The sequence below is a fragment of the Somniosus microcephalus genome, chromosome 12, assembly GCF_052327205.1.
Source record: "Somniosus microcephalus isolate GS21.2 chromosome 12, FLI_Smic_1.0, whole genome shotgun sequence".
Lineage (NCBI taxonomy): Eukaryota > Metazoa > Chordata > Chondrichthyes > Squaliformes > Somniosidae > Somniosus > Somniosus microcephalus.
This window is the reverse complement of record NC_140998.1, coordinates 46,985,479-47,011,768: the sequence shown is the minus strand read 5'-3', so window position 1 is coordinate 47,011,768 and position 26,290 is coordinate 46,985,479. Positions and strand designations below refer to the sequence as shown.

The 26,290-nt window shown below is 46.6% G+C and overlaps 1 protein-coding gene across 1 annotated transcript in view; it reads right to left on the bottom strand.

The window, feature by feature from the left end:
* itpk1a (inositol-tetrakisphosphate 1-kinase a) overlaps positions 1-25,943 on the bottom strand; it is a 204,864-nt gene extending 178,921 nt beyond the window's left edge. Inside the window, exons 1-3 of the mRNA XM_086002795.1 lie at positions 25,538-25,943; positions 25,105-25,262; positions 670-694 (exon numbers count right to left, since the gene is read on the bottom strand). Of these exons, the coding sequence (XP_085858921.1) occupies positions 670-694; positions 25,105-25,199 (120 nt within the window). The 5' untranslated portion in view covers positions 25,200-25,262; positions 25,538-25,943. The remainder of the gene's footprint in view (positions 1-669; positions 695-25,104; positions 25,263-25,537) is intronic.
* Between the last annotated feature and the right edge of the window lie 347 nt (positions 25,944-26,290).

The window sequence follows — 26,290 nt, the reverse complement described above, 5'->3', positions numbered from 1 at the left end:
AAATCAAGCCTAAAATAGCAGGACAACCTCCTGAGTGACTTCCTTTGGATTTAATGGAATTTTCTGCCATTTTTATAAACAGTAACAAGAACAAAATAAATGATCCTGTCAATGAAAACAGGAAAATAATGAGGATACGTCCTCCTCCTTCTCTCCTCCCAAGTAACACAGAGAACACTTTAGTCACACAAAATGACTGAGTCACCACTCCACAATCCCTCCATTCATTCAGCTACTATTAACACCAACTTTTGGATTAGCAATTTCTTAGATTTGAGTTAATAAAGTTTACAATGTTTTGGGGAGGCAGAAGGGGTTACTTGGCTTGTGCCAAAGTGGGCGCTTCCGTCGGACCACGTTTACTATTTTAAACACCAAACCTGAGAGATTCTTCTACATGAGAAATCAACCATTCAGCAGCTCAAAAGGAAGACTGATGTTCTTCCTCCCGTGGCATTTTCATCACAGCCAACATTAAACAAAGTAATTCACAATCCCCTTTGTGAAACAGAATCACGAAAAGGTCACTGCACACAGTCTATATGGGATGCCCTTGGATGCATCAATTCCATCGAACAAACCCACCATTTTTGCTTTCAGATTGTTATTGAACGCGAATCAAAAGGCCAAACAAGTACCAGTGCCTAGAATGAAGATATTGTGACTCACCTGTACAACATCTATGCCTCTTTTCCTAGAAAAGAAAGGAGAGTGATTAGAGAAACGCAGTCCTTGCGCAATATTGCAGAAATATACAGCTTCAAAACAAAAAAAATATACAGCTTCAAAACAAAAAAAATATACAGCTTCAAAACAAAAAAATATACAGCTTCAAAACAAAAAACAAAAATTGTTTCACCAAACGACAAACTTGTGGGTTAGAGTTTCTGTTTTTCCAGCAAAATTTAGTTCCTCAAAAGCGGTTTTACAAACCACATGAACAAAGGATCTAATGAGGATTTGCAACGAATACAACTGGACAGCTATGATTTTCGAAGACTCAAATCGTTTTTTTTTAAATAAACGGATGGTCCCAAAGTGTCGGTCTATTTCAGGTCTTAAAAGGGCGAATAAAAATACAACTTAAAATAAAAATATGAAATGTTTTGTGCTCACCACATTGTGGCTGGGAAATGGAAGCAGGGTCAATTGGCTTTCAAGCAGACAGCATGATTTTTGAAAATAAGATGTCTTGGAAATTTCCAAATGTGAACCAGACCCCAAAATTCCTGTTTTTAAAAAAAAATTGCGACCGCCAATGCAAGCAATTGGGTCGTGAGATTTGCAATTTTGGTCCTACGCGCAACTCTTCATTGACTGCAATTGGAACCAACTAATAAAAGCTGAAATTTGCCTACAAATTTCCTGCTCAGGGTTCTAAAAGACATCTGCAAGATCAAGGACATTCTAGGTGTGGCAAGAGCAGCCAGCAAGCACACTTTTATGCACACACACAATTTGTTCCAGTACTTTGGTTTGAAAATGTTTTATCAAATATTTTGTGAAACAGGATACGAACCTTCTGTTCAATATCGATTGACGACGCTTGCGTCTGCGCTCACTCGGAGTTTAAACTCCAAACCATCGTCAACACCTTCACCGAAGCGTACGAGAGCATGGGCCTTACACTAAACATCCGTAAGACAAAGGTCCTTAACCAACCTGCCCCCGCCACACAGTACTGCCCCCCACCCCCCCCGATTATCAAAATCCACGACAAGGCCTTGGACAATGTGAACCACTTTCCATACCTCGGGAGCCTACTGTCAACAAGGGCAGACGTCGACGACGAAGTCCAACACTGCCTTCAGTGTGCCAGTGCAGCCTTCGGTCGCCTGAGGAAGAGAGTGTTTGAAGACCAGGACCTCAAACCCGGCACTAAGCTCATGGTCTACAGAGCAGCAGTGATACCCGCCCTGCTGTATGCCTCAGAGACAGGGACCATGTACAGCAGGCACCTCAAAGCACCGGAGAGGTACCACCAACGCTGCCTCCGCAAGATCCTGCAAATCCATTGGCAGGATAGGCGCACCAACGTCAGTGTTCTTGCTCAGGCCAACATCCCCAGCATCGAAGCTTTGACCATGCTTGATCAGCTCCGATGGACGGGTCACATTGTCCGCATGCCCGATAAGAGACTCCCAAAACAAGCACTCTACTCGGAGCTCCGGCACGGCAAGAGAGCCCCACGTGGGCAGAGGAAACGCTTCAAGGACACCCTCAAAGCCTCCTTGAAAAAGTGTAACATCCCCACCGACACCTGGGAATCCCTGGCCCAAGACCGTACAAAGTGGAGGAGAAGCATCCGGGAAGGCGCCGAACACCTCGAGTCTATTCACCGGGAGCAAGCGGAAGCCAAGCGCAGGCAGCGCAAGGAGCGCACGTCAACCCAAGCACCCCACCCACCCGCCCCTTCAACCACCGTCTGCCCACCTGTGACAGAGACTGTAGGTCCCGCAGTGGACTCATCAGTCACGTGAGAACTCATTTTTAATGTGGAAACAAGTCATCCTCGGTTCCGAGGGACTGCCTAAGAGAGAGAGAGATGTTGCTGACATCAAGCCATTCTTCTCAGTCACGGTGCTTCACCCATAGCCTAAACCCCATTTGGTTTTGAAATCCGCAAAACAATGAATGAAATGTAGTGGCGATCCCAAGTAGATGCTTTTCCTTTTTTTGCCCAGTGACAGAACTGGGCACAGATTTGCCCCTATTCTGTCCCATCAATGTCTCTATATCCGAATCTTGAAAGAGAAAAATATTCATTTCTTTTTCACTGGATAAAAAGCGCTGAGCCATCCAGACCATTAATCACTAGTCAACACTGACTTAGTTCATTTCAGCCAGTGTGAGGCAATTGGCCTCAGCGTCACGGATTTTGGGAGGGGCAAAACTAAATGGCATGGGCTCACACTCCTGATCTTTGCAAAGGCACACGTGGGCATTGTATGGGAACAAGGACAGACCAACTCTCCCCAACCAAATAGTTCAGCGACACTCATTGTCCAGGAAGAATAGCCATAAGAGTGAGGTCCCATAGGGCTACTGGCATCTGTGGAACTGGACCCCAGCATGGGTCACTATCTTCAAGGAAGAACAAAAGATTAATATTTAGGAACAGAAAAAAGTTCATTAGGTCCAACAGGCCCATATTTTTTCATAGATCAATAGCACCTACCTGCTTTCTTGCCACATCCCTCAATCTCTTCTCGCTCAAGAAATGCATTGAATTGTCTCTCAGATCTAATCATACTGTCGGTTTTCTAGTCACAGTATCTGGCGACTATTCCACAATTTTTTTCTTTTTAAGCACTTCTGGTGAAAAAGTTCTACTGTTTTTTACTCTGAACTTCCTAATTTTTAACTGTTGATAACCTTTGGCATCTCTTACTTACAGGTGGGGGAAGGAGGAAAAAGCAAGAAGCAAGTACTTTCCGATTTTTTAATTCTTTATTGGCATTTGACATAGTAGCTGCTGATCTGAAGTCCACTCTCAATCATCGGGGCAACAATCAATGTGATTCTAAAGAGCTTCTCCACACCCTCCAACCTCTCTCAGAATCCAAAGATTGCACAGAGAATTTCATGAGGGTGATCCTAGATTTAAAATTGTAATCAATATTATTGTTTTTTAATTGCCATTTGTGCGAAATGAAACATATGCCAAGAAAAAACGAGCCCATTTCCAACAAATGGAAAAGAGTGCAAAATCCAATTACTGCAGTGGTTCCCAAATTGATCAGACTGGGCGTCGCCAAGAGAACCTGATCCCCTCGCACCCCTCTAGCTAAGAATACTGGTACCAGTAAATCTTTAGGAACAAATATCTTGTTTCCTTCCTCCTGGGACCAGCAACAGTCAGTCTTCCTCACCAGAAATGCCAAATTCTTTCCAGAATCTTCTGGCATTAGTTGCAGAAGGAATCTCTATCACGTTCTACCTGTGCTCACTCAGGAATTGTTCTAAAGTGAATGTTTTAAATTAATTTTCATGTGAAAAATATACATGTTAATTTGTCTCTAATTCCCCATAAAACTCCATCACTCTTTCCCCAGCCGAGAGGGCAAACAGACAACCTGCAGATAAGGCTTGTGTTGCCCCACTAGGAGATGCTCAGCAGCGGTATGGAGTGACTGCGGACACTATACCCGCCTGCTCATTCTTGATATCCCACTGAAAATCAGAAACTCTGCAGGCGGGGAGCTGCCACGTCCTGGCACTCTAGCCACAAAGAATTCAAAGCAACAACTTGCATTTATATAGCATCTTTAACATAATAAAACGTCCCAAGGCGCTTCACAGGAGCGTTATCGGACAAAATTTGACACCAAGCCACATAAGGAGATATTGGGACGGGTGACGAAAAGCTTGGTTAAAGAGGTAGGTTTTAAGGAGTGCCTTAAAATAGGAGAGAGAAGTGGAGAAGCATAATGGTTTAGGGAGGGAATCCCAGAGTTTAGGGCCAAGATGGCTGAAGACACCGCTGCTAGTGGCGGGGTGAAGGAAATCGGAGCTGCACAAGAGACCAAAACGCAGAGTTCATGGAAGGTTGTAGGGCTGCAGGAGGTTACAGAGAAATGGAGGGACGAGGCTATGGAGGGATTTGAAAACAAGGAGGAAATTATTTTTAATCGATGCGTTGCTGGATTGGGAGCCAATGTAGGTCGGCGAGCACAGGGGTAATGGGTGAACGGGACTTGGTGAGAGTTAGGATACAGACAGGAGAGTACTTTATGTAAATCTCAATTGGAATCCTAGGATGATGGCAGGACGCCCAAGAATGGAAAACAAACCAGAGCCACGAATTAGAATGGTGGGCCAAGGTACAGATTCTGTGTCAATATGGCTGACAGCACAGCCACTGAAAAACGTGTCTGCACCACATGATTTCCATTTGAGGACCGATGTGCTGAACACAATTATACTGTACATTATGCAAAGTATACAGAGATGATGCAAATGAATGCATGTGAAATTTTTACAAATAAAGCTGCAGGGATGGAGAACAAATTTCTGTAAGCAGATTTAGATGCACTGGGAGAATGGGCCAAACTCTGGTAAATGGTACATAATGTAGATAGTGTTATGCATGTGATAGAGGTATATAAAATAGGTCAATGGCTAAATTGTGTTCCTACTGATATACGCAGAACCCCTGGTCTTCCCCAGTCTAAGTTACGCAAGTCTCGGACTAGGTTAGGTGTTGGGCAGTACTTTTTTCCCCAGGGGATAGTAGACTCTGAACAAGTTGCAAGCTCGTGCGAAGAGTGTTGACTCTACATATCTTCAAAAGAGAGCTGGATCAATTCCGGATGGGGGCAGAGATCACATCTTGTAAAAGGTAGGGGAAATACCAGGTAATAAGCATAGTCAATGTCGTCTCCCGGGCTAGTTTTGATCGCCTAATTACCCAGATTTTTCCCCCCTAATTGGTCTTGGGTTTTTAATCTGTGTTTTTCTGCTTTTTCCCATGGCTGCTGGTGGGTGGGTTGGGGTGTGGGGTGGGGGTGAGGGAAGGGGAGTGCAATCTTGATGATTCAGGCATCACAACTCAGTGGGGCAGGCTTGATGAACCAAATGGTCTTTTCCTGTCCTGTCATTCCTGTATGTTCGTATAAAGGCATCCAGCCCATCACTGACTACAAGAGCAAAAACACCAGCCCCCCGGTTAGCGATGCCTCCCTTCCGGAGGAGCTTAACAACTTCTACGCTCGCTTCGACAGGGACAACAGGGAGCCGGCTACCAAAGCCTTGCCACCCCCGGAAGACCAGGTGCTCACTCTGTCAACCTCCGACGTAAGGGGTGTTCTACGCGGAGTGAACACACGAAAGGCTGCTGGACCGGATAGCATCCCTGGACGGGTACTCAAGGAATGTGCTGATCAGCTGGCTGATGTCTTCACCGCCATCTTCAATCTGTCATTGGCCCAGGCAGTAGTCCCTACATGCTTCAAGACCGCTACCATTATTCCTGTGCCAAAACAAACGGCTGTGACGTGCCTGAACGACTATCGACCTGTCGCACTCACACCCATCATAATGAAGTGTTTCGAGAGACTGGTCCTGGCTCACATCAAAGCCAGTGTTCCCGCCTCTCTTGACCAACACCAGTTTGCCTATCGTGCAAACAGATCAACGGAGGATGCAATCACAACTGCTCTACACTCTGCACTGAATCACTTAGATGGTAAAGAGACCTACATCAGAATGCTGTTCATAGACTACAGCTCAGCATTCAACACTATCGTCCCCAACAAGCTGGCCACCAAACTCCACACTCTTGGCCTGAACACATCCCTCTGCAACTGGACCCTGGACTTCCTAACAAACAGACCCCAGTCTGTCAAATTAGGTAACACTTCCCCCCCCGACCCTGAACACGGGGGCCCCACAAGGATGTGTGCTGAGCCCCCTCCTCTACTCCCTCTTCACCCACGACTGTGTGGCTGTTCATGGTTCCAACACCATCAAGTTTGCGGATGATACCACGGTAGTAGGCCAGATCACCAACAACGATGAGTCAGCCTACAGGGAGGAGGTCCAGCATCTCGTGAAGTGGTGCGCCAATAACAACCTGGCCCTTAACATCAAGAAAACCAAAGAAATCATTGTGGACTTCTTGAAGTCCACAAAGGCGGAAGTCACACCCCCATCCACATCCACGGGGCTGTGGTGGAAAGGGTGGACAGCTTTAAGTTCCTCAGAGTCCACATCACGGAAGACCTCTCCTGGTCCCTCAATACCTCCTCTCTGGTGAAGAAGGCCCAGCAGCGCCTATATTTCCTAAGGAGGCTGAAGGGATGTAACCTGTCACCCCTGATCCTCTCTAACTTTTACCGCTGCACAATAGAGAGCATCCTGACGAACTGTATCACAGTATGGTATGGCAGCTGTAGCTACTATGACCAGAAAGCCCTGCAGCGGGTAGTCAAAACTGCCCAACGCATTACCGGCACCCGGCTACCGACCATAGAGCACATATACCAGAAACGCTGTTTACGGAGGTCACGGACCATCGTCAAAGACCCTACCCACCCCAGCCACAGTCTGTTCGCCCTCCTGCCATCTGGGAGACGCTACAGATGCATTCGCACCCGAACGACCAGATTTAGGAACAGCTTCTTTCCCAGGGCTGTCATCCTACTGAACTCCACAAATAAACTCTAAAGCCTGCACATCTGCCAATGCACTTTATTATGGTTATGTTTATGTTAATGTATTACAAGCCAAATGAATGTTGAATGTTTAAATGTCTTAATCTAAATGTACACTCTCGGGAGCCGCAAGCCTACATTTCATTGTACTGCACTTGTGCACTAACAATGACAATAAAGTTGATGATTATGATTATGATTAAAGCGCTCTGCATTTCATAAACTATGCATTGGCCAGTATTAAAATCTTGCCATCAAACTATGAGACGATTTGAAGGAGGTATCGGAGAGGGTGACCTTACACAGGTAAACAAGATTGTTAAGGGTATAGAAAAAGTTAGCCTAGAATATTACTTCAAATTAAAGTATGGGAGCAGAACAAGGGGCCTCAGGTTCAACTAAAAGGTAATATTAGGACTGGTGTCAGGAAGTTTTTACACAGAGTGTGCAATGTGTGGAATAAACTTGCAGATAGAGGCCAAAGCCCTGGAATCATTTAAGAACCAATTGGATGCGACAATGGGGTCATGTTAGGAACTCTCTGGCTGGATGATTCAGGACTGAATCGTCTTCCTCATCCATAATTATCTTGTGATCAGGAAACCAGAAGTGACATCCCAGAAAGGAAAATGGTACACCCAGGGCATTCATAAATCTTAAAAGGAGCGGAGCTGAAGTTTCACGTTGCATTTAGTTTTGCGTTAGGAGATGGTCATTGTCGTTCACCCCTCACTAGAAACATGCAAATGGCTGTCTTGAGCCCACAATATAATCAGGGTGCATGAAGCATTTAGAACAAATATTCTAACCCTCTGCAAACTCCCATCAGGCTATTGATTATATAGATGCCTTGAATTATTCAATTTACATTCTTAGGACAGCACAGAAAATCCCTCTTGGAAAAAATAATAGTCCTTCCTGTTGGATGCCATCACGGTGAGCCTTTGCAATGCAGTTTCCAGCTTTCTAACTATACACGTTTAAAGACCATTTTAACTGCAGACACTATTACATCGTTGCATGCCATCTGGTCATTCAGCATTCCTCAGTGTATGGTAAACACCCCTTCAGCACAAATTACACTGACTACTTCTACGCTGAGTGTTCGCTCAACAGAAGGAAACCTTACAACAACAACAACTTGTATTTATATAGCATCTTTAACGTAGTAAAACATCCCAAGGTGCTTCACAGGCGCGTTATGAAACAAAATTTGACACTGAGCCACATATAAGGAGATATTAGGGAAGATGAAAGTGGTAGGTTTTAAGGAGCATCTTAAAAGGAGGAAAGAGAGGTAGAGAGGCGGAGAGGTTTAGGGAGAGAATTCCAGAGCTTAGGGCCTTGGCAGCGGAAGGCACGGCTGCCAATGGTGGAGCGATTAAAAATCGGGGATGTTCAACAGACCAGAATTAGAGGAGCGCAGATATCTCGGAAGGTTGTGGGGCTGGAGGAGATTACAGAGATAGGGAGGGGCGAAGCCATGGAGGGATTTGAAAACAAGGATGAGAATTTTAAAAATCGAGGTGTTGCTTAACCAGAAGCCAATGTAGGTCAGTGAGCACAGGGGTGATGGGTGAACGGGACTTGGTGCAAGTTAGGACACAGGCAGCAGAGTTTTGGATGGCCTCAAGTTTACGGAGGGTAGAACGTGGGAGGCTGGCCAGGAGTGCGTTGGAATAGTCAAGTCTAGAGGTAACAAAGGCATGGATGAGGGTTTCAACAACAGATTTGTTTGACATCTCAGCCATCTTGCAGATCATCACCATTTCCTACATTATATATTGTGGGGAGCAGAGTCAACACATAGATAACTGCTAACAGTGGACGTGTAATGGGAGTCTTCAACAAACTGGCACACACACACTCCATATCTTAGCTCACAGTTGAGGTGAGGTACCAGACCTTGGCCAATACCTTTGGAACCATACCCTAAGGAACAGTCTGTTCCTTCAGGAAAGGAAGGAAGAAAATGGGAACCATCTAGATATGTACACAGAGAGAAATTTGGAGATGTTGAAGAAGTTGCCCTCAATATAAGAGAGGCCTGATAATATTTTATCTCGATGCATCTGCAGTGGCAGAGTTTAAGATGGACTTATACTGAGGCTCATGGGTTGCAAACTGAACAAACAATGTAGATTCCCCCATAAAATCAGTTAAAAAATACCACATCAAATTGTAAGTCTTCAATATAGCTAAACTTTATTTGTGATGATTCTAGAAATATTAAGGAGCCGCAGTTCATAAATAAAATCAATTAGTTCTACATCTTCTACTGTCACTTGGCTAAGGATACCTGATTGCTAATATAATTGGCCACCCTACAGCCTAGGCGACTGAAAAATAAAAGTTTATTTTATTTCGATTTTTCTTCTTTCCTCCTCTCCAAAGGCGCTGCCTCTTGCGAGGTTACAGTTCCAGAGGTGCCCACCATCTTTTAGTGTATAGCCCAAGAAACCATTCTTCAAGTGTGAGTCAGCACCAGTCAGTGTTGGTAGGCGATTCAACAACAGGGAGCATCACAGCAAAGCCTGATTGTGACTTCACCCGACGTTCACACATACGTGTTATCCAGCAGCACTCACGGGATAACAACCTGGAGCGCGCTGATTTTTCTCTCCTAACCCAGGGGTGCTTAGGCCAACTATTGTGCCCAGACAGTCAGCCTGATTTAAAATAGAACACAGTAGCCTAGTGCTATAATAAATTGGTGCACCAACTTATAATGCCATGGGAGGAACATATGAACCGGAGTAGGCCATTCAGCCCCTCGAGCCTGTTCAATTAGATCATGACTGATCTGTATCAACTCCATATCCTCGGTACCATATCCCTTACCTAACAAAAATCTATCGATTTCAGTTTTGAAGTTTTCAATTGACCTAGCCTCAACAGCTTTTTGGGAGAGTTCCAGATTGCCACTACCCTTTGTTTAAAGAAGTGCTTCCTGACATCACTGCTGAATAGCTCTAATTTTAAGGTTATATCCCCTTATTCTGTACTTCCCACCAGAGGAAATAGAGAGACCCTATCAAATCTTTTAATCATCTTAAACACCTCAATTAGTTTACCCCTTAATTTTCTATGCTCAAGGGACAAGCCTAGTCCATGCAACCTGTCGTCATAATTTAGGGAGGGCAGGGGTTTCAAGTCATCACTCCCTACACGGAGAAATGCCCGATTTAAGCCCAAGCTATTTGGCACGGAGGTGGGGTAATAATCAGATCAATGAAACTGGAAGGCAAGTCACCCAGATCAGCATTAGCAAAAGTCTGGGGTTGGGCTACCTGCCTTCCTGGCCAGCAACAGGTGTATGTAGCACGAGAGAAGTAACCCAAAAGTTACTTTTCAAATTAAAAATAAAGGTTCATTAAAACCTAATAGAGCTGCACCTTTCTGGCACAGAACTAAACGTGTTGTTCTGCCACTAAGGTTACATACCTCGTTGTCCATGCCCTCGTGCTTATTTGAATCACATAAAAGGAAGAAAACGATAAAAACGACTGGCAGTCCAAAGTGGCAGACTTAACTCTGGAGTATTTCCACACACATCTCTATCAATTTTGAATTAACTAGTTTGATTAGCTGAATCCCAGTAAAGGAAAATCTGTTTCATGAACCCTTTTGTTTTCAGCCATGTTGACATGACCATGATGCAGTTGCCAAGCCTGTATGATAATGAAGCTCACCAATCACAGGTGCAAGCCTGATAGAGATATTCTCAGGACAGATTTCTTACAGTACCCAACAACTGGAAGATGGCTTAGGTGGAAAAGAGCAAAGGTGGTGGTGTAGTGCACTGGCATTATAATACACTGTGACATAGGGTACAAAGGGGTACGAGATTGTGATATCAGCTGACCAAATAGGGGCCAACTGCCTCCCATGTGGCGATAGGCAAACCAGGCCAGCAAGTAACTTCGAAACGCTCACGCTCACGCGCACTCCTATCAGCCAGTGTACCGATCACATGCCTACCCACAAACAGACAGAAAACTGCAGAAGCATCGCCCCATGAATCATGGGCTGCTTCATTTAGCATCGGTAAAAATAAACCCCAGAGGGCTGTGGATGCTCAGTCGTTGGGTATATGGAAGACAGAGATCGATAGCTTTTTGGCCACCAAGGGAATCAAGGGATATGGGGATAGGGCAGGAAAGTGGAGTTGAGGTAGAAGATCAGCCATGATCTTACTGAATGGCGGAGCAGGCTCGAGGGGCAGTAAGGCCTACTCTGGCTCCTATTTCTTATTAGAAGGGACACAACCATAATTCGATCGATAAAAGCCAGAATAGATGTAGCAGAGGGAGAGGAAATGTTTCCATCATAGAAGTTTGACTGGAATGTTTTGAAGATGGGACCAATTTAACAGATAGGGACATTGCAACAGATATTACTTACTTAGGCTTTCAAGCATTGTTTCATAGAGCACTTCATAACTGGCTTATAATGAAGGTTCAAATGGAACTAAGAAGATAGCAAGTGTTCAATGGGGACGAGTCCAGTCTGCATAAATAATGTTAAAAAAGACAAAACACAGAATTTTAAATTTACAGACTGTGCAGATAGCACAACTGTTGCTGCTCTGCAAAATCTGTAGCACACAACAGGAGCCAAGAGACTTTTAATAGCTGAATAAGTGACTGGCAAATAGCATTTAGAAAGAACAAACAAACTTGCAGTTACATAGTGAGTTTCACCTCAGGACATCCCAAAGGAAAACATGGGGGAGGGAGGAGGAACTTCCTGCTTGAAGAAGGGAAAGTTTTGCAAACTGGGATTGTCGGGAAATGTGAAACAGCTTGCAATTATACAGCCAGGCACTCCACAAGGAGCTGGAGAGGAGGTCAATGATCAGGGGTTAGGAGAAAAGTTAGGGAAGATGACCAAGGCTTTTAAAAGTAGTAGAAAGCGATGTGCCAGAGGGGTTTAGGAAGAGTTCCAGAGTGCAGGGGCAGGATGGCTGAAGGCTCGGTCAATGATGGAGGACAAATAGAGGGTCTCGTTCTCATCTTCAACTTCAAAATTCCCTGAATGAAGAAGGTAGAGTTCTGTAATTTTATCTGTCAAAAAACCTTTTTACTACTAAAGTAAACAAGAAACGCTCACCCAAAACAATAGAAAATAATGGGTATTCACCCCCACCTATATATTTCAGCAATTTATTAGTTACACTCTGCAAGCTTTTGGCAGTTTTACATCACAGCTGTGGACTACTGATGCACTCAAAATAATACATCTGACACTAAAAAAAAATAACATTTTCTCAGGCTGCTGTGGTTGGAACAACTGCCTCCAGTGGTCTGTTAAACATGCCAAGCCACTTCTGTGGGTCGGCATATTTGTGTTATGGAGCAAAAAAACTTCATGACACAAGCACAGCAACAGGTGGGAAAGGCTCAACATCAATTTTCAGATCCTGCCCAACACATTCTCCAAGAAGAAGAATACAAAAACGCTAAATCATTCTTTGCTTCCACTCCCTGTTGGTTATTTGAAGATCCATTAGGAAAAACAGAGACCTGGTCTTATCCATTTTATGAATTGACCTCCTATGAGCCACAGGAGAGAAGCAAAAACACACGGCATTTCTACGTCTAATCCAGGTTTGCACTTTCCAAGTGTTAGCTTGACTCAGTTGGTAGCACTCTTATCTCAGAGTCCCAAGGTTGTAGGTTCAAGCTTCACTCCAGGTCTAGAGCACATAATCTAGGCTGACGTTCCAGTGCAGTACTGAGGGAGTTAGGCTGAGGCCTTGCTTGCCTGTTCACATGAAGGTAAAAGATCCCACAGCACTATAGCCGGTGTCCTGGACTACATTTATCCGTCAACCAATACCATAAAAACAGATTAACTTATAATTTATCAGGATACAATAGCCTAGTAGTTATTGCACTGGTCTAGCAACCCAGGTGGCGTGAGTTCAAATCTCACCATGGTAAGGTGCGAAATGGAATTCAATAAATCTGGAAACAAAAAACTGACCAAAGTGAAAAAAAAAAATTTAAACTGCTGAATTGTCATACAACCCGACGCCCTTCAGCGACCCATCCTACAGGTGATTGTTAATGCTGTCAGGACAATCACGGATGCCCAATATATATTACCTAGTCAGTATCGTCACTTTTTTTACACGACGAGTGGTTAGGATTTGGAATGCACTGCCTGATAGGGTGGTGATGGTGGAGGTGGTGGATAGAGATTCAATAATAGCTTTTAAAAGTGAATTGGACAAATATACAATTGGAGAAAAAGATTGCAGGGATATGGGGAAAGAGCGAGGGAGTGGGGCTAACTGGATTGCTCTTCGAAAGAGCCAGCGCAGACTCAATGGGCTGAATGGCCTCCTTCTGTGCTGTATTGTTCTATGATTCTATATGACTATACTTCAAAAGTAATTTATTGGTTGTAAGGCGTTTTGTGCTGTCCCGAGGACATGAAAGGCACTATACAAAATGAAACATTTTTTTTCTTTTCTTTCCTGATCTGTATAGCTTAGCTACTCACTGACTAATCTGGACTCACTAGGGGATCTGGGATATTTTCCAATTCACACTGCAGGATGAGGAGGGAGGATGCGAGCAGAAGTGTGTATCATCAATAGTTGTTTCACTGGTAAAGATGACCTAGACTGAGAATATACAAGCTTCCATAACAATGTGTGGAGGAGGGGAAAGAGGGTACTGTACTATTTTAGCCTTGTAAACAAAAGATACACTGAAACAGGGTATAACATTAACAGGCATGCATTTAACAAAGGTCCCATTCACAATTCTCCATATTTATTTAAATAGCAACAGTCTAGGCTGAAATACCGCATGAATTTGTGCCACCGTTTGAACTTTGCTTTTTTGCCTTTGTTCCCCTCCCCAACTGAAATGAATGGAGTGAGACGTCATCACTGTCGTTCAATTGGAAAATGTGCAACCGGTCTCCGTAGAGTCTGATCTGTCATGGGGTGGCAGGCAAAACTCACTCAAAGGAATGCTGTGCTGTGGGAAACTACTTGGGAATGAGTTTCGGCTCCCACGATGGAAAATGCAACGCCTGATGAGGTAAGGAGCCAGAGACCAAAGTGCCAGGGTTATTGCCTGATCTAGGGTGTGTGAGCTTCTCTCGGCTAGGGCAACAATGGGGGCACTTCAGTCGTCCTCTACTGCTCCAGAACAGGGAGAGGGAGAGGGAGAAAAATTAACCAGGGTTCCCACTCGCGGTCACTATCTAGTGACACTTGCTGAAAAGGAACAGGATTGGTTAAATATCCTGCTAATACCCACTGCTTAAGCTTACACCTGCCACTCGAGCACGATGGCAGAGAGCAGCCAGCGCCCATGATGCTGTAACCCTGCATGAATCGGAGCTTTCAGAGAAGCAATGGGGAAACGCGAGAGACAGGTTTGTCTTGAAGTTACAAAAGTGTTCTCTAGCAATTCTAAATACAACATTCTGTACCATAGATGTTGAACTTATAGTGGTGGCTTATCAGCTGCTCTCAGCTTTTTCCAACCCTAACTGAATGCACATGCAGTAAAATGCCACAAGCACCAATTTGTTTCCCCTCCCACCCCCAGGAACAACCTTTAATTATAATCTATTCTGTTGTTGATTTGTGCCACTTCCACATACGTGAGCATCTACAAAGTCAATGTAAAGTCATTTCCAGTAGGATTTTACAAAACTTTATGATCTTACTCTCAAAGTTCCAGCCTCTAGCACACAGCACCACCAGAACTAAACAAGAGCACACTAGAGGAAGATATAATGTGCAATGGTCTCAAGCCAGCTACATCTGAACTATTAAGTCCAGCTGGAAGCCATTAAAAAAAGGTGAAGTAACATTTATATATATAACGTATATATAAATAGATCCCACTCCACATTTATAACATTGTACAGTCCAGTGGCAATTGATGTACAGATTTGTACGCCAATTACTGTACATCACTGTATCTTAAAATTTTAGAACAGTCTAAATAATGTATAGGCATAAAACAGTAATGTTACACAGACACCAAAATCTACACACGAAGGGGGAGTTCTGTGCTCCAGAGGTTATTTATTTTTGATGCCCAAAACTTTTACTCCAGGTACGACCGGCATAATGCCAGACCTCACCGAGTTTATATTAGTACCAACGGGCAGCGCTGAGTGCAGAGAAGGATCCCATTAAACTCATGACAAAAGTGGCTATTCTGAAGATGTCAATGTGCTAATTGATATCAGATGTTGCTGGTATCATCTCATCAACATACTGTATGTAAATCACACAATATGTATGATGCCATACAAATTCTTGGGCCATGTCAGCTGCCCGATTCAGATATGGTGTCAAAAGCCACAGAGCCAGAAGCCACAGTAGAAAATACTTCTGCTACAATTCATACGATCAGATATACAATGTGCATTTATATAGCGCCTTTAACATAGTTAAACGCCCCAAAGCACTTCACAGGAGCGTTTTAATCAAACACCGAGCCACATAAGGAGGTATTAGGACAGGTGACCAAAAGCTTGCTCCAAGAGGTCGGTTTTAAGGAGCATCATAAAGGAGGAGAGAGATAGAGAGGCGGAGAGGTTTAGGAGGGAATTCCAGAGCTTAAAGCCTAGGCAGCTGAAGGCACAGCTGCCAATGTTGAGCGATGAATAATTGGGGATGCGCAAGAGGCCGGAATTGGAGGAGCGCAGCGATCTTGGGAGGGTTGTAGGGCTGAAGGAGTTTACGGAGATGGGGAGAGGTGAGGCCACGGAGGGATTTGAAAACAAGGATGAGAATTTTAAAATTGAGGCTTTGCCGGACTGGGTGCCAATGTAGATATCATACTAAAATGATATAGGTTTGCTAGGCCCTCCAACTAGAGTCTCTTCCCTGCTTCCCCCCACACCATCCAATCCCTAAAATCTTGGTTCTTTTCCTGACAGACTTTAGAATGACATTCTATTCCAATCTGACAAGGTGTATAGTAATTTTATTCTTCAGTGCAATCCAGATTCTGTGTGAAAAAGGTAATAGCATAAATACAGCATTGTCCAGTCCATAGCTTTTCAGACCTCAAGTACTGCACCTCACAGAAACATCCAGCTTTGCTCAGTTAATGGATCTGTAATAATTCTGTGCTACCAGTGGGTTCCTGGAAGACCTATCAGCTGACATGAATATTCATTCATTTTTTTTTGAGGTTGAAGGGCCCCCTGCTGAACAATTTCCCCGGCCCTGGTCAGGACCTAGTAAGTTCTTGCTCGAAACATCAAACTGTATGAGTTTGTGCTCTATCATCCTAATAAGGGCTTTATGTTTTCCATAGGACTTCTGTTCAAATTTCATATTCTGCTTGAATTTAGGTTCTGGCAGACTTATTTATTGCTTAAAAGTTTAAAATACAATGGCAACCATCATGATAGTAACACAGGCACACTTTATGCCACCCAGAACTTAGCTTACAGCGATCTCTGCCATAATTGTTTTATCAGAATACCCGAATGGCAGACAATCTCTTCAAGCTAGGTTCTGTGGACTTAACTTATTTTCCAATTCTCAAAAAACACACATTAGTATTCATTTCATTGACACTAGGTATTAAAGTTCCCTCACAAGTACCCAACCATGCTAACACTGCCTGTGATAAACTAAATTATGACTTCAGGTGTAATAAGTGCCCCATCATGTACTATGCTAGTAGCAAAGAAAGCAGCAGAGAATCATAGAATGGTTACAGCACAGAAGGAGGCCATTCGGCCCGTCAAGCCCATGTCGGCTCTCTGCAAGAGCACCTCAGCTAGTCCCACTCCACCCGCCCTTTCCCCGTAGCCCTGCCATTTTTTTTTCTTCAGGTACTGTGGTAAACCACTTTTATCATTCACTATCGTTACACTATGGTTATCACTGTTTACACTGTTGTATCACTACACAAGGTCACCTCGTCACGCTGTTATACCTGGGCTGACCACAGCTGACTCCGCCCATGGCTCCGCCTGCTTGCCCAGGTATAAAGGTGGTCGACTGGCTGGTATTCCTCCTTGTTGGACCCGATCACCCACGAGGGTGGGCTCTGTTATTTAGCCAATAAAAACCTATAGTTACTATCTTAACTCGTCGCTTTTCATTGGATGAATTGATAGGTATATCAATTTTCTTGGCTAAATTTGAAATGAGTGGATCGGAGCAGCCAAACGACCAGCCAAACGGCCAGCTACAACAGCCACAGCAGCCGGCCTGGCTGCGAGCCCTCCGACCGCCGTACCTGGATCTAAACCCACAGGCAGCGAACTCAGCCCTCGACTTCGAACACTGGCTGAGCCGTTTCGAATCCTACCTGGGAGAATTCGGCGTGCCTCCGGGATCCAAACTAAGAGTTCTGACCGCCCAGGTGAGCCCTAAAGTATTTGCATTCATCCGGGACCTTGCTACATACGAGGACGCCCTCAACCTGCTGAAAGAGCAGTACCGGAGCCCGGTAAATTCTATGTATGCCAGACATCTCCTAAGATCCCGCTCGCAACAGCCAGGAGAGTCTGTAGATGAATTTTTACGGGCGCTACACACACTCGGCAGGGACTGTGACTTTAAAGCTGTAACGGCTGCAGAAAATACTGAAGGGAATATCCGCAATGCCTTCGTGAAAGGCCTTCGGTCCGACTACTCACGGCAAAGACTGCTCGAATCTAAGGACCTCGACCTGAATACTACTGCAGCCCTCGCTCGCTCTCTGGAAGTGGCCCATCGGGACCTCGAGACGTACTCCAGGTACTGTGCTGCGCGACCCTGGGACTCGGGCTGGACCCCGGCCGCAATACCCCTCACACCGCCGCCTCTGGGACCTACCTCAGCGTCGGCGTCCCAGACCCGATTGGGACCGCCACCCCCGGTACCGGCTGCGACATCGGAGCCCCGCGATCGGGCCGCCGGCTGCTTCTTCTGTGGCCAGGCGAAACACCCGAGGACGCGCTGCCCTGCAAGAAACGCGACTTGCTCCGACTGCCACAAGAAAGACCACTTCACGAAGGCCTGCAGGGGGAGAGCCACAGACGCCAGCAGTGCCTCATGCGAGTTGTGGGGGTGGCCATCTTTCATCAAGGCCACAGATGCCAGTATCCCCTCGTGTGAGTCATGGGGCGGCCATCTTTGATCAAGGCCACTGACGCCAGCAGTGCCTCATGTGAGTTGTGGGGGCGGCCATCTTCTCCGCCATTTTATTCAACGTCGTGGGCGCCGCCATTTTGTCCACCACACTCGATCGCCACCTTGTCTCCAGACCTGACCACCGCCTCACCCGCAGACTACAGCAGCTCGCTCAGCCATACACTAGCCTCCGTCACACTGGACCAAGCTCGCCCGCATCACCTGTCCAAGTCCATGATGGACATCAAAGTAAACGGCCACGCCACGACCTGCCTGTTCGACAGCGGAAGCACGGAGAGTTTCATCCATCCAGACACGGTGAGCCACTACTCCCTCACTGTCCGGCCAACGCGCAACCGGATCTCGATGGCGTCGAGGTCCCATTCTACAGACATCAGCGGCTACTGTGTTGTGACCCTGTCGGTTAGGGGCACGGAGTATAAAAATTTTAAACTCCTCGTCCTGCCCCAGCTCTGCGCTGCCGTCCTACTAGGGCTGGACTTCCAATCCCACCTTCAAAGTGTCACTTTGGCATACGGTGGACCCCTCCCCCCACTCACAGTCGACAACCAGCAGCCTTTAAACCGCCCACCGCGTACCACCTGCGGCCTATCCACCCTCAAGGTCCCGCCCCCCTCCCTGTTCGCTAACCTCACCCGCGACTGTAAACCCGTCGCCACCAAGAGCAGGCGGTACAGCGCCGGGGACAGAGCTTTTATTAGCTCTGAGGTGCAGCGTCTCCTGAAGGAGGGCATCATCGAGAGGAGCAACAGCCCCTGGCGTGCCCAGGTCGTAGTCGTTAAGACCGGCAATAAAAACCGCCTGGTCATCGACTACAGCCAAACCATAAACCGGTACACCCAGCTGGATGCATACCCCCTTCCCCGCATATCTGATATGGTCAATCAGATTGCACAGTACCGGGTATTCTCTACCATCGACCTTAAGTCAGCCTATCACCAACTCCCTATCCGCCCGGAGGACCGCCAGTATACCGCCTTCGAGGCGAATGGCCGCCTCTACCACTTCCTTAGGGTTCCCTTCGGCGTCACCAACGGGGTTTCGGTCTTCCAAAGGGAGATGGACCGGATGGTTGACCAGAACGGGCTGCAGGCCACGTTCCCTTATCTAAAGAACGTCACCATCTGCGGCCACGACCAGCAGGACCACGATGTTAATCTGGAGAAATTCCTCCGTACGGCCGAACGGCTGAACCTCACTTACAATAAGGAGAAATGTGTGTTTAACACCCCGCGTCTTGCCATCCTCGGCTGCGTAGTAGAGAACGGAGTCATCGGCCCCGACCCCGAAAGAATGCGCCCCCTCACGGAGCTTCCCCTCCCCCACTGTCCAAAGGCGCTGAAGAGAACCCTGGGGCTCTTCGCCTACTATGCCCAATGGGTGCCGAATTATGCGGACAAAGCCAGACCCCTCATGAAGTCCACCTCCTTCCCCCTGACGGCAGGAGCGTGCGCAGCCTTCTCCCTCATAAAGGGAGACATTGCTAAGGCCACAATGCACGCGGTGGATGAGTCTATCCCTTTCCAAGTGGAGAGCGATGCATCCGACTTCGCCCTAGCTGCAACCCTTAACCAGGCGGGGAGACCTGTGGCCTTCTTCTCAAGGACCCTCCAGGGCCCTGAGATCCGACACTCTTCGGTCGAGAAGGAGGCCCAGGCGATCGTGGAGGCAGTACGACGCTGGAGGCACTACCTGGCAGGCAAACGATTTACCCTCCTCACCGACCAGCGTTCGGTCGCTTTTATGTTTAATAACAAGCTGAGGGGCAAAATCAAGAACGACAAGATCTTGAGGTGGAGAATCGAGCTCTCCACCTATGGTTATGATATCTTGTACCGGCCTGGTAAACTGAACGAACCCCCAGATGCTCTATCACGAAGTACATGCGCCAACGCGCAAATTGATAGACTGCAGACCCTCCACAACGACCTCTGCCACCCCGGGGTCACCAGACTTTACCACTTCATTAAGGCCCGCAACCTGCCCTACTCCATCGAGGGGGTCAGGACCATGACCAGGAACTGCCAAACCTGTGCCGAATGCAAACCGCATTTCTTTAGGCCGGACAGAGCAAGCCTGATCAAGGCCACCCGCCCCTTCGAGCGCTTGAGCATCGATTTTAAGGGGACCCTCCCGTCCTCTGACCGTAATGTGTACTTCCTCAACATCATTGATGAGTACTCCCGGTGCCCCTTTGCCTTCCCCTGCCCAGACATGACCAGTACCATGGTCATCAAATGCCTGAACGACCTCTTCGCCTTGTTCGGGTTCCCGAACTATATACATAGCGACCAGGGCTCATCCTTCATGAGCGAGGAACTTCGCCAGTTCCTACTAGCGAGAGGTATTGCTCCAAGCAGGACCACCAGCTACAACCCCCGAGGGAACGGCCAGGTGGAAAGAGAGAACGCGACTGTCTGGAAGGCCGTTCTCTTAGCCTTAAAGTCTAAGGGCCTCCCAACCTCTCGCTGGCAGGAAGTCCTCCCGGCAGCGCTACATTCCATCCGGTCACTGCTTTGTACGGCCATTAACGCCACCCCCCATGAACGAATGTTTGTTTTCCCCCAGGAAGTCGACTACGGGAACCTCGCTACCAACATGGTTGACTTCTCCGGGGCCCGTCTTGCTGCGAAAGCACGTGAGGGCCCATAAAACGGACCCCCTGGTCGAGAGGGTGGACCTCCTGCACGCCAACCCCCAGTACGCCTATGTGGCATACCCAGACGGGCGGGAGGACACAGTCTCCTTACGAGACCTTGCACCCTCGGGCACCCCTGAGACACCACCGTTACCCCCCACCACCCCCCCAAATCCAGCCCAGGTAGACGGCATGCCGGAACCCCACAAGCCTTCGCCGACCACGCAGACACCAGCATTAACATCGGATACTGCACCACCGCCGCCGCTGCTGCGCCGATCAGAGAGACTTACGAGGCCTCTGGACAGACTGACACACCCGAACTGGTAGTACACTTCACCCCGCCGGACTCAAATCTAAACAAGGGGTGAATGTGGTAAACCACTTTTATCGTTCACTATCGTTACACTATGGTTATCACTGTTTATATCGTTACACTATGGTTATCACTGTTTACACTGTTGTATCACTACACAAGGTCACCTCTTGTCACGCTGTTATACCTGGGCTGACCACAGCTGACTCCGCCCATGGCTCCGCCTGCTTGCCCAGGTATAAAGGTGGTCGACTGGCTGGTATTCCTCCTTGTTGGACCCGATCACCCACGAGGGTGGGCTCTGTTATTTAGCCAATAAAAACCTATAGTTACTATCTTAACTCGTTGCTTTTCATTGGATGAATTGATAGGTATATCAGGTACTTATCCAACTCCCTTTTGAAAGCTGTGATTGAGTCTGCCTCCACCACCCTTTCAGGCAGTGCATTCCAGATCATAACTACTTGCTGCGTAAAAAAGTTTTCCTCACGTCACATAAGAAATAGGAGCAGGAGTAGGCCATTCGGCCCTTTGAGCCTGCTCCGCCATTCAATGAGATCATGGCTGATCTTCTGCCTCAACTCTATTCACGGGTCCTATCGCCATATCCCTTGATGCCCTTACTAGTCAGAAATCTATCGACTTCTGTTTTGAATATACCCAATGACTGAGCCTCCACAGCCCTCTGGGGTAGAGAATTCCAAAGATTCACCACCCTCTGTGTGAAGACATTTCTTCTCATCTCAGTCCTGAATGGCCTACCCTTTATCTTGAGGCTGTGGCCCCTGGTTCTAGACTCCCCAGTTAAGGGAAACATTCTCCCAACATCCATCCTATCAAGCCCTGTAATAGTTTTGTATGCTTCAATGAGATCCCCTCTCATTCTTCTGAATTCAAGAGAATACAGGCCTAGTTTACTCAATCTCTTCTCATACGACAGTCCCGCCATCCCAGGAATCAATCTCGTGAACCTTCGTTGCACTCCCTCTATGGCAAGTATATCCTTCCTTAGGTAAGGAGACCAAAATTGTACACAGTACTCCAGGTGTGGTCTCACCAAGGCCCTATATAATTGGAGTAAGACTTCTTTACTCCTGTACTCAAATCCTTTTGTAATGAAGGCCAGCATACCATTTGCCTTCCTAATGGCTTGCTGCACCTGCACATTCACTTTCAGTGACTCATGTACAAGGACACCTAGGTCCCTTTGAGCATCTGCATTCCCCAATCTTTCACCATTTAGGAAATACTCTGCCTTTCTGTTTTTTCTACCAAAGTGGAGAACTTCACATTTATCCACATTATATTCCATCTGCCATGTTCTCGCCCACTCACTGAGCCTGTCGAGATCCCCTTGAAGTCTCTTCACATCCTCTTCGCAACTGACACTGCCACCTAGCTTTGTATCATCAGCAAATTTGGAAATGTTACATTTAGTCCCCTCATCCAAATCATTGATATAGATTGTGAATAGCTGGCACCTTTGGTTCTTCTGCCAATCTCCTTAAATCTGAGTCCTCTGGTTCTCGACCCTTCCGCCAATGGGAACAGTTGCTCTCTATCTACTCTGCCTAGACCTCTCATGATTTTGAACACCTCTATCAAATCTCCTCTCAACCTTCTCTGCTCTAAAGAGAACAACCCCAGCTTCTTCAGTCTATCCACATAACTGAAGTCCCTCATCCCTGGAACCATTCTTGTAAATCTTTTCTGCACCCTCTCTAAGGCCTTTACATCCTTCCTAAAGTGCGGTGCCCAGAATTGGACACAATACTCCAGTTGAGGCCGAACCAGTGGTTTATAAAAGTTCATCATAACTTCCTTGCTTTTGTATTCTATGCCTCTCTTTATGAAGCTCAGGACCCCGTATGCATTTTTAACCGCTTTCTCAACCTGCCCTGCCACCTTCAACGATTTGTGCACATATACCCCCAGGTTTCTCTGTTCATGCACCCACTTTAGAATTGTACCTTTAGTTTATATTGCCTCGCCTCGTTCTTCCTACCAAAATGTATCACACAGCCCAACTGAAAAAGTAAACAATGTGACTGAGACTTTAATGTCTAATTTAAATTGCTCAATAAAATGAACTGCAAAGATTAGCAAGGTTAAATGTCAGGAGGTGGTTCATTCCCAGAGAATAATGGACCTCTGGAACAGGCTGACGTCTCGTGTGGTGGATGTTGATGCGCTGAATTCCTTCAAGCGAGAGCTGGATTTGTTTCTGGCTGGGGCAGAGATCACCTCATACAGAAGGGAGGTACTGCAGGGAATTCAGGGCCAGAGTGATCTCCTGGACTAGTTTCGATCGCCTAGATGGGTCAGAGAGGAATTTCCCTGTTTTTTAAAATCTGTTTTTTCACCTCTCCCAGGAAATCACCTGGTTTCAGGTGGGGTGGAGAGTGTATATTGTGATACACAAGGTATCACAATTGTGTGGGACAGGCTTGATGGACCAAAGGGTCTTTACTAATGTCCCCATAGCCTGCACTGCCTCCTGTGCAGCCTCCCACCCCCACTGCGCGCCCCACTCAATTTTTGCGCATGCGCAGTATCTACAATGTGAAAGCCGGCGAGCGGCCTGCGAGGGACCTTGCAAATAACCGCCCGGCCACAAGCTTAACGGGAACATTGGTCTTTACCTGTCCGTCATTGTCCATATGTAACACCTTTCACAGGACTGATAACACACCTGTGAAGCGCCTTGGGACATTTAACTACATTAAAGGCGCTATATAAATGCAAGTTGTTGCTGACTGGCCGGACCCAGGTTTACATTAGCTTTGGGCAATTTTAAGAGACACTGATGAATTCAAAAGTTATTTCTGATTTCATGGGTTCTGTGCAGTTCCTGCAAAACATACAGCTCCAAAAGGGTTGAAAGCAGCATACACACATGGACAAGATTAAAGGTTGCATCAATCATTTACAAAAGCATCCCATCATCAACTTCAGACCAAGCAGTATACTAAAGGTCTGCATCACAGAGGTTGTGTGCTGGACCCACCTAGTTCTCATTTTTGACAGCCAATCTTGACAATGGGGCTCCAAACGGATCAGAAGTGGAAATGCAGTGATCAGATTCAAACCAGAACGGGTTAAATGTGGGGCCATTCCTAGATTACTTTGCAGCACTATAGCCCCTCGGCAATTTCACTATATACACAGAACAATATTGCTAACTTAAGACGTGGCCTCTAAGACAGTAATAATCCATGCTTTAACCAACATGGAGATCCCTGCGCCTATTGAAACAGCATCCTCAAGGCTCCTAGTCAGCAGGAACTTTACAGTGCATAAAAGAGCACTCGGCTATCGGCTCTGCAGCCTGCTCCAAGCAATCGGCTCTCAGCTCCACCACCTCGTGCAGTCCTACATCCAGAAGCACTTTCTCCATTCTTAAACTTTGATCAGAAAGCGACCTTCCCCTTTCACAACAGTGCAATGCAAAAGACATGGGTAGAGGGAAAGAAAAACAAGAGAGGGGGTGCAGGGGGGGGGGGGGAGATAATGCACTTAAAATATTCTGCAAATTAAAAAGAAATGCAGTACAGATCTAATCTCCAAGGATGTTGTTCTTTTATATACCTAGAGATTAGCACTGAGCAACCCCCGCCAGCCCCTAACCCACCAAAGTGAGCGTGATCACGGTGACTGCCGCAGTTCAATGGTTATTTCTGGTTCTCTCTCCCCTTGCCTCCTTTGACTGGTGCTGGGCTCACTGTGGAGCGGGCTTGCACATGGAACTCTCGCTGCTGCTGCCTTACATCTGCGGACGTTATTTCCTGCTGCCAGTCCCAGCCCCAACCGATTCATTGCCTTAAAAAAAGAGGGGCTGGATGGGTTTTGTCTTTACCTGCAAAGGTCTGCGAAGGCCTGGAAATTCAGCTTTTTGATCTTCTTCTCGCTCAGCCAGTATCCGACTCGCTTGCCTTTGAGCCAGGTCTGCATCTTGAAGGCGGAACAAGTGCGGAAGTGAAATCTAAACCGTGTGCGTCCCGTAGGTTAGCAAACCTGGAAATCAATGGTTTACGGGGAGAGAGAGAGAGGGAGGGGGAAGTTAAACGAGCCGAATGGTTAAGTGCAATCTCCAACCGCGCACCCAGAAAATAATAACACGTTACTGAAAAAAAATTCACATTCTCAGCTTGCAATGCTCGACTTTAATCCAGCCTATCTGCAGTTAAATATATATTTTAATGCATTTACATTTTCTTTGCAATGCACAGTAATGCCGAAAAAGATTGCAAAATAACACATTTTTAAAATCACACGAAAAGTATAAAGACCTTTATCAAAGCCGAGTGCCCGGCTCATCACAAATCGCTCTGCCCTGGTATTCGCGCCTGGGGTTTTGATCAGCCGCTGTTGCTCCGATCTCTCTCTCTTCCCCCCTCTCCTCCTGACTAATCGTCTTTCAATGCAGCGATTCCGGCCGGCCGGCCGGCTGGCACACCACACCCCGGGCTGCTTTCAGCAGAGCGCGACCATCCAGCCGAGTCTCCGGCCGCATTCACAGGCAGGCAGCGAGGGAAGGACAAGAGAGCTGAGAGCCGGCGGCCGCCTGCAGGCAGCCCGATTCCCCCGCCAGCCAAAGCTCATTGAAATCACACAAACTCCGCTCGGCACAGGGGGAAAAAATACATAAATACCGGCAGAGGCGGCTCGGGGTCGACAGGGGGCGCTCCCGGCCATCTTCCCCCCCACCCCACCACTGCCCCTTAAAGGTGTCCTGTCTGACTGCACCCCCACTCCCATAAAAGACAACATTTCAAATCCATCATTCATCTGCTGTGCTCCGGTTATTTTAAAGCGCTTCTTCAATGCTGCGTTTTGTTTTTAAATCTTGCTTTTGAAACTGCACGTTAGTTCTCGTCCTCCAGCTTTAGGTTGTGCAATCAAAATTCCTGAGCTACTCAAATCATTAAAAAAAAACGCTTAGGTCTGCTGCCCATCCGATTTATGCGATTCTAATCGTATTCGTCGTCTCATTTTTTGAAAACAAGAAATGGGAATTATTCCTAGAAATTATTGTCAATTCT